Source organism: Bidens hawaiensis, unplaced genomic scaffold, assembly GCF_021521415.1.
Source record: "Bidens hawaiensis isolate Kalapana, Puna unplaced genomic scaffold, B.hawaiensis_p1.1 tig00007049_1, whole genome shotgun sequence".
NCBI classification, from domain to species: Eukaryota; Viridiplantae; Streptophyta; class Magnoliopsida; order Asterales; family Asteraceae; genus Bidens; species Bidens hawaiensis.
Window position 1 is genome coordinate 531791 of NW_027491485.1, and position 9327 is coordinate 541117.

The 9327-nt window shown below is 37.1% G+C and overlaps 1 protein-coding gene and 1 pseudogene across 2 annotated transcripts; one reads left to right on the top strand and one right to left on the bottom strand.

Moving 5' to 3' along the window:
• The first annotated feature begins 866 nt into the window (after positions 1-866).
• LOC143634439 (putative kinase-like protein TMKL1) lies at positions 867-3243 on the top strand (annotated as a pseudogene). The gene is made up of 2 exons (XR_013153854.1): positions 867-2458; positions 2596-3243. The product of XR_013153854.1 is annotated as a putative kinase-like protein TMKL1 (transcript).
• A 396-nt stretch (positions 3244-3639) lies between these two features.
• Positions 3640-8711, bottom strand: LOC143634440 (putative pectate lyase 8). Its single transcript, XM_077102526.1, has 7 exons — positions 8339-8711; positions 8196-8249; positions 8043-8108; positions 4369-5017; positions 4178-4281; positions 3951-4089; positions 3640-3858 (listed from the first exon to the last, which is right to left on the bottom strand). Exons 1-7 carry the CDS (start codon positions 8416-8418, stop codon positions 3640-3642), a joined length of 1311 nt encoding a protein of 436 aa, XP_076958641.1. The 5' UTR covers positions 8419-8711.
• Positions 8712-9327: the final 616 nt, after the last annotated feature.

Below are 9327 nucleotides of genomic sequence, written 5' to 3' on the forward strand. Positions count from 1 at the left end.
CAAGCAAACATGTTCTAAGGTTCGAAACGAAAACAACAGTGAAACCCAAATAAAGCAAATGCTAATCGGAGAGAAACACAAATAAGCGAGAACCCCACCAGCACAGCCTCGCCGCCATGGCGGATTACCGTAAACAATGACTAACGACGTGGTTATTCTCCCTAGACAACACCTCTAAGTTGGTGCTCCTTTCGCAACTCAAAAGAGTTCTACAACAAACATTAACGATACACTGTAGTGTTTGTTGTATAAAGTATAAACCCTAAAGAGGAAAATAGAGAAAAAAGAAACAGATTCGGAAGATGCTAACCGGACACTGAGAGGGTTAAGCGAGAACCGGAGAACGGCGTCACCGCGATATACTGCCGGAAACGGCTGCTCTAGTGAGGAGGCGGATGGTCAAAACAAAAGAAAACCAACTGTGTTATAACAACTCAAGGGACTAAAATTGTACATGTTAATACTTTATTGTAGCAATAGGTGTGTTTGAAACTACGAAAATACCCCTGTTACTGTAGCAGCACTTTTCCTTTAATATATAGTATAACTAGTGTTAAAACCGACTAAAGTTCTATTTCAACATATAAAGGGTCGTTATATTCAAACTCTATACGACTCATATTGGAAGTATAGGAGTTGTATATCCCTCACATACTAATGCATGAAGTGGACATGATGACAACTTCTTCCGGTCGATACGGGTGGTATAGCCTATATAAAAACCGTATAAGATTCAAACACTTAACTCTCATTCACACAAAATTACAAAATTCTACACCTACATAACTCGTATAACTGTATAAGTATATAACCCTATACAAATGTATAAACATGATTGATATTCAAATAACCTTATGTGGAGTTAAAATCCCAAAATGACCCGTTACTTGTAACACGCACCCACCTCCTACTCTCAACCGTCTGATCATCATCCAACGGCCACTATTTAAAGAACCACACCCCCATCATTTCAAATATTTTTCCTCGCAAATCAAAACCAGCACTCTCACTTTCTCCCAACACAACTTCCCACAATCACTCACTCTGCATCATCAATGGCGGTTCCATTTCTCCTTCTCACCTTCTTCTTCTTCTTCTTCTTCTTCACACTCACACACTCTTCTTATTCACCATCCCACGACATCACACTCCTCCTCACCATAATCAAACCATCAATCCAAGGCACCACCACCACCACACCAAACTTAATACTCTCCTCATGGAACACCACCACCCCATTATGCCAATGGCGTGGCCTCAAATGGGTCTTCACCAACAAAACCCAACTCAACTGCACACCACTCTCTTCACCAAACTGGGCTAACCTCACTCTCTCTCAAAACCCATCTCTCAATCTCTTATCTCTTCAACTCCCATCAGCCAATCTCTCCGGCCACATCCCACCGGATCTCAGTAACCTTCAAACCCTTCAAAGCCTCTACCTTTCGTCCAATTCAATCACGGGTCACATCCCAATTGAACTCGGATACAGCTCTTCTTTACAAGATATTGATTTCAGTAACAATTTGTTATCCGGGTCGGTCCCGGTATCCATTTGGAATTTGTGTGATAATGGTAAATTAATTTCGTTTCGGGTTCATGGTAATTCGTTAACCGGGTCGGTTCCGAAACCCGGGTTGCCTGATGTTAGTTGTAATAGTTTAATGGTTCTTGATTTTGGGGGTAATTTTTTTACTGGGGGTGTTCCTGAATTTATTACTGGGTTTACTGGGTTAAAGGAGCTTGATTTAAGTGGTAATAAGTTTACTGGGTTGGTTCCTGAGGGTTTGGTTGAATTAAAGTTGGAAAGATTGAATCTTTCTTATAATAATTTTAGTGGGGTTTTGCCTGATTTTGGTGGGTCAAGATTTGGGGTGGATGTGTTTGAAGGGAATGATGCTAGTTTATGTGGGCCCCCTTTGAAGAGGTGTGGAAGATGGTCGGGTGTGGTTGCGGTTGTTGTGATTAGTTTGATGGCCGGTGTGGTTGTTGTTGCGTCGTTGTTGATCGGGTATTATCAAGGTAAGAAAAGGAATAGTTTTGATGAGGAGTATGAGGAGTTTAAGGATGTAGACGACGTTGACGTTGACGATGACGATGACGATGGTGGTGGTGGTGTTAGTGGTGGTGGTAGTCAAGGGAGGTTGATTTTGTTTCAAGGGGGTGAGCATTTGACAACCGAGGATGTGTTGAATGCGACGGGTCAGGTTATGGAGAAAACTAGCTATGGGACGGTGTACAAGGCGAAGCTTTTGAATGGTGGGACGATTGCCGTTGAGGTTAATAAGGGAATCAAGTTGTAACGATTCGGGTTCGTGTATGATGGTGATTAAGCAATTGGGGAGAGTTAGACATGATAGTTTGATCCCATTGAGAGCTTTTTATCAAGGGCAAAGAGGCGAAAAGCTTCTTATTTACGATTATCTACCGAACCGAACTCTCGATGAACTTTTACATGGTATATTTATATGTTATAAGTTATAACCATATATAGACTGTTTATGTGTTTATATGTTATAAGTTATAACCATATATAGACTGTTTATGTGTTTGTTTAATTGATTGATTTATAATTATTATAATTATTGTTTACAGAATCAAGACCAGGGAAACCGGTCTTGAATTGGGCAAGGCGGCACAAGATTGCGTTGGCTATAGCCAAGGGACTTGCATATCTGCACACAGGTATGGACCCACCCGTTACACATGGCAACATACGGTCAAGAAACATGCTTGTGGATGACTTTTTTGTCGCCCGGGTCACGGATTTTGGGCTCTACAAGCTAATGATCCCGTTGGTGGTTGATGAAATAGTGGCACTTGCGAAAACCGATGGCTACAAGGCCCCAGATCTACAAAAGATAAAGAACTGTAATTCAAGAACCGATGTGTACGCATTTGGGATCTTGTTGTTGGAGATTTTGTTAGGAAAAAAACCCGGGAAGAACGGAGGGAAAGGAGAGCCTATTGATTTGCCTTCGGTTGTAAAAGCTGCGGTTTTAGAGGAAACAACAATGGAGGTTTTTGATGTGGAGTTGTTGAAGGGGATTAGGAGTCCAATGGAAGAAGGTGTGCTGCAAGCATTGAAGCTCGCAATGGGGTGTTGTGCACCGGTTGCATCAGTTAGACCTTCAATGGATGAGGTTGTTAGGCAGTTGGAAGAAAATAGACCGCTTAACAGGTCGGCTTTGTATAGCCCTACCGAAACAAGAAGCGGGATCGGTACGCCTTTCTGAAATTTTCCTTTATCCATTTGTTTGAAATGTTGATAGCTTTAAACTTAAAATCGTTTGCGATCGATTATTTTGTTTATTTAAGGTTAATTTTACACGTAAATCCTTATATAATCGACAAAAACATATCCGAACACTCTTGTGTTATTCCATATCGAATAATCACTCACTAAACATACTTAGATGTTGATAACTGCTCTCTATCAAGAGAATTACATGTAAACTACAGAAATTTACAGACTCGTGATAGGTTCGTAGTGTAACAATGCGATTTTAATAATGGAAATGTGACTTGAGAACAACGCTTCTGGCGAGCAGAGCCGAGGTTGAACTTTTAGCAATGGGACCAGTAATTCTATAAATATAAAAGATTATTTCCTTCTGTATTTCACCAAAATGAATCAATTTAACACTGTCTTCCTCGGCGGCAAGAAAGCGCACCCGCACTGGAGGTAAGAGTAGCAACCACAGAAGACGATCGAGCACTTAGGCTCGAAGCCATTGCATAACTGTCTCCCGCGCCTGCACCCGATGGTGTGAAGTATGCACCATTCAACATTAAGTCTCCCTGTGATCTCCAGTTCCAATGCTTCCATTTCCCGGTCGTTATCACTCTCTTTGTCACCTGGATCAAGTAAACCGCACCCGCAATGGTAGTTTAGTAAGATATACTAAAGAAAATCAGAGAAAAAGATTGTGGGCTTTGTATATTTATACCTCTTTCGCATTCGGGTCAGCTGGTGCAACATATCGGTTGCCTTCACTGTTAATAGTCGGGTTTGCACTGCCACCGATCGCATACATTTCCCAGTGTGTGTAGTCATTATTTACAACATGGAAATACCCATGTCTACACCTGCACACACAAGCAAGATCACAACATAAGCGGGTCAGGTCGGGTCGGTTTGGTATCGGGCATAACGGGTTTGTTAATTGTTACATACCTTGGCATTCTCTGAACAAGACCTTCTCCAAAATGGTTGTAAGCAACCGTCACTTGCATAACCTTGTCACGCGTGTACGAATCACTATGACCCAATAACATTACCTATGAACCGAAACCAAAATTATTAGCTTCTTATGTAATTTCAGTTCATGCGAACATGCAGAATGGTTTAAACTTTATAGTTTATACCTCATTATGATGAGTGAATAAGTTATTAGAAATAGTAATTGCGGTTGAACCAATAATAGCGTCAATCAGACCGTCGGCACAGTTAGATAAAGAGTTATGATCAATCCAAATATGACTTCCGCCAAAGATCGAAATACCATCACCATCCGCCATAGTTCTCCAACCATAATGAGAAGGCGAGCTTCGAACCATAGCATTACCGGTCCGCTTGCAGTCATGAATATGCAAACCATGTATAATAATATTTGTAACATATTGGATTGTGATACAAGCTCCATTTGCAATATGAACATTAACTCCACGTGCATCAATTGTTTTGAAACTGTTCATGATTAGTTCTTGTTTTAAGGTTATAACCATGTCTCGTTTAAAGACGATCCATAATGGTTTGTCTTGGATGACAGCGTATCTTAGGGTTCCGGGTTTAGGGTTTACAGCGTCATCGTCGTTAGGATTGGTAACATAATAGTATTTACCGTCACGGCCACCGATCGCGTTCCGTCCAAACCCGATTGCACATTCTGCTAGGCGCTTGCGGTGGCGTTGCCAGTTTTTGTCACACCGCCAACAATCGTCGATCGGGTTTCCGGTATCATGCACGCATGAGAAGTAACCTAGTTTCCTTCTCTCTGTGCTGTTACGAATGCTCCTGTATATTTTGTCAAAACCACCATGCTTTTAGTAATCCGTTTATTATACTGTGATTATGGCTGTTCACGAGCTGAGCCGAACCGAGCGAAGGCTTGCTCGTTGCTTGGCTCGTTTACAACCGAACCGAACAGCTGAAATTCGAACCGAGCGAAAACTGAAACAAACAAAAATCGAATCGAGCATTTTTCGATCGAACATCGAGCGATTTCGAGCATTATTTATTTCTTTTTCAATCTAAAATTTTAAATAAGAAACAAGTTTGAAGGTTGTAAATTATATGTTTTATAAATAAATTAGTAATTTTTAGACAAACGTTTAACAGATTGTAAAGTTTTATTAAAAGTAAATTTGAAGCGAAATAAATTGATCAAGTAAACAAACCTCCAGTATTCTAAAAACTTGAATAAAACAAATAAAACTATAAAATTGACGGAATATAAAAATTTTAAAAGGGTTAAAAAAATTGTAAGCTTATGTTTATGTGTTTGTATATATATTTATATATTTGTTCATATATCAATCATCAATCAAATCATACCCAGTGAAGTCTCACCAATAGCAAAGCTATAAGTAGGGTCTGGGGAGAGTGGGATGTAGGCATACCGTACCTCTATCCAACGTGATAGAGAGGTGGTTTTCAGAGAGACCCTCGGCTCTCTGAACCGAACCGTACCTCTAATTATATATTTGTTCATATATAATTATATATAAAATAAATTAAAAATATTCAAGCCGAACCGAGCAGACCTTGCTCGTTGCTTGGCTCGTTTGCAAACCGAACCGAGCAGATCGGCTCGTTTACAATCGAGCGAAAAAACGAGCGAGCATTTTCCGAGCAATACCGAGCGAGCGGCGAGCGAGTTCGAGCGACGAGCGGTTTGGACGGCCCTAACTGTGATGTATCAGGCTTCTAATATAGAGTGCCACAAAGTCAAAATTAAATGGGTTAAAATCAGTTTGCTGAACTTGTTTGGAGGCTTAAATAGATAGGTAAACGAGTTGAGTCACTCGTAAGCTGCTCAAGATATTTTCGTAAAAAGTTTGAACCTAGTCGATAATAAATGTGTGTGAACCTGGGTGTGAGTCTAAACCGAAGCATGCTTAATAAGTGAGGCGGAGTCTGGGGTCTTCATATACCAAGTTTGACTAGCCTTGAGAGCTCAAGCGGGCTTATTATTTATATAAAATATAATTATATATTAATATGATAAGCAACTAAAATATAAGTATTGCGCGTGTAAAACTATAATTATAAGCACATAAAAAAATAATTATGTGTTATTCATAAAAAAAATAATAAATTAATAAATATGCAGAGCATGAGCTAAGTTCAAATTCAGAGAAGAGCCCGAACTTGAACTTTACATATAAAAGTCAAGTTTGAAACTCTGTGAAGTTAAACAATGACTTCAGTTCGACACATTTACACGCTAGTGAAAAAAAATATCTATAAAAATTGGCATTCACATCTCACATCTCACATCGTTATCGGAAGGAAGAAAGTGATGTAAAATATACCATAAAAGACACTAGTCATGTTGAGTTTCAAACCTCTAGTTATTATTACTACTTTGTTTTCATTATTTATTAAGGGACTTTGGTTTGTAACCGTTGCTTATTTATTTATTTATATACAAAAGCATATACAAGTATATATCATAAAGGAGTGAACAATATTGGCGGTGGGTCAATATATATGAGGAGTATCAACAGCACTCATACGGACTCTACGGAAACTACATGACTTTCTTGACAACCAAATAAATGCTGCTAACTAGTCATGTAGTGATGACAATAATAATTGTTGGATCTAGTTAAATTGTAATGTCGGTGAGGTGAAATGTTTATACATAAATCAGAAAGGTCATTAAATGTGGACATGGAAGTGTCGACTTCATAATATTGTCCCACGAGACTTTGCAGGCCAGATCTGTTTGCTAGACCAAAGGTCCAGTTTGTGGGGTCGAGTCAAAGTGGTGTTTAGCAATCGAATTTAATGTACATGCATGCAGAATTCATGATTGTTTAGGTAAATATGGCAACACGTGAAGATTGTATCGATGGGGATTCAAAGTTTGGTTGAATTAGAATATAAATACTTACTGCTATACTGTTTTTATTATTAGTCACCAGACATGGATCATGGGAATATAATAATAAGGAGAATTATAAAAAGGAGGATGAAGAATAGGGAAAAAGGAATAAAAGCCTAATCACATTTCTAAGAATCATACTTTTTGATGAAAAGTTTTTTTAATGATAAAACGGTCTGTTATGATATCAAATGTCGTCGTTTTCTTATAGTTTGGTCATACAATATCGTATTTATAAGCTACAGACATACATTATCGTGATGGATTAAATAAACGTGAAACCAAGAAATTATTATTATATATTAAAATACATGATCTTAACGGGTCAATGGGTCATGTGAATAGATCACACTATTGTTATGTGCAAGGTATAAAGTGTGAGATGGGAATTTGGTAAATTTGAGGATATTACTCTTAAGACCATCCACTACGTAAGGTTTAGGGGGCTTTCGTCTATACATAAGATATCCATCGACGTTAACTGGATATCCTTTAAATAAGAAAAATAATACAATGTATCTTGAGTGGAATTATATTAAATAGTGTGTACTTTATATAATTGTATAGACAAATGTATTACATAGATTGCCCATAAAATAACAATACTATATGTTTATATAATTATATATAAACACCGACATGATAGTACCGATATCACTCGGTTTAGTTGATACCGTACAACCATGTGTACCTTTATAAGAGGCGATCATGTCACACGTTGCCTTTAACCATAAATCATCTTTTTTTGCATTAATGTTTAGAACTCGTTTTTAATATATGCAATTCTACCTTTTCAATATATAATACCAAGATCGAATCATTATTAAGGAGATAAACATGTTTTTAAACATATAAATGGCACATGCCCGAATATTGAAAATTAGAGAAAACTAAATTTTAAAAAATAAAAATAAAAATAAAAATACTCACATTTGAACCATGGAAGCTACCATTTCTGGATCATCAACAGCATTATCATTCCTTTCCTTGGTAAATCTGTTATCACTCAAATTAACGTATTAACTATTAAGGCTTTTTAACAAAGAAATCACACGCGATACGCTTGAATTAAGGGTAACTAACCTATCTACATTCGTCGAGTTTCTTGTTAAGCTTTGCAACTCATGTTTATTATCACTGAAAAGATAAAAACATTAATGAATCAAATAAGCCTATGTTAAAAGCAATAATCAATTTCATATAAAAATCAAACAAACAATATTCACCTGGAAACAACATTGTCACTAGCACAAATCGCAACAACGATTAATAAACCGAGTGTGAGAAATCTTAGAAAGTGCAACATTGTTGATATAATATAAGAACAACCTCACTCTGTCTCTAAATCTTTGTATGTTGAGTCAGTTTTTCTCTCTCTAGAATAAACTTGTAGAGAAAGAAGAAGAAAAATAAGAATGAGAAGAGAAGGGTCAATTGTCAAATAGATTGCAAAGCAGAGGAGTCATATAAATACGAGGATGCAAAAGTGAAGTTTGGTTAATTATCTACCATGGTTAGGTGTTCTCACACTCACCCCCTAGTCAAGTGGGATTAAAGTCATTCACGACATGTTTATAAGCTACAGTAGATCTATATAAATTGTTTTATTTAATACGAAAACATATATATATTACGTAACACCATATCTTAGTCATGAATAAAATGATAATCATCTAGTTTTGTTTATTGACTTGGATAACTAAAATTATATATTTTATATGTATTTTTTTTCGATTAAATGATGATAATAATACAAATCTATAGTCCACTTATAGATTTTTAACAATTTATACTTTAAATTAAAAAAAAAAAAAAGAGCTCTTCTGATGTATGCTATTATACATTATAGGATTTGATGAAACGAGTTAGACCTGGCTTTTGAACCTCACTTCTCAACCATACTAACTCTAGCACAATATTTCTACACTCTTATAGTCTTATGGGATAGCCCCTCAGTCAAACCACATAGGGTTTGATCCAACAACTCGACGATTAATTGTCAACACTTGAGGTTAACCATCTTAAGCATTAGCCAACACAACTTTAGGCTATAGATACTTTTAAGTCTGAAACACTAAATACTAAATGTATCAAGTGGGTTACATCTTTAAATAATTTTCCACCTGAACTACACCTTATGGTTGCAAATGTACAATGTATGATCACAACGATGATCACTTCACTTATGTAAGCATGTAATGAACTCCAATCTATG

Bases quoted from the DNA above. Each gene is read 5' to 3' on its own strand.
- LOC143634440 (XM_077102526.1), bottom strand. From the start codon at position 8,418: ATGTTGCACTTTCTAAGATTTCTCACACTCGGTTTATTAATCGTTGTT. The intron at 8,250-8,338 runs GTGAATATTGTT...TTATCTTTTCAG, and splicing joins AGTGACAATGTTGTTTCCAG to TGATAATAAACATGAGTTGC. The intron at 3,859-3,950 runs GTATAAATATAC...TACTTGATCCAG, and splicing joins CTGACCCGAATGCGAAAGAG to GTGACAAAGAGAGTGATAAC.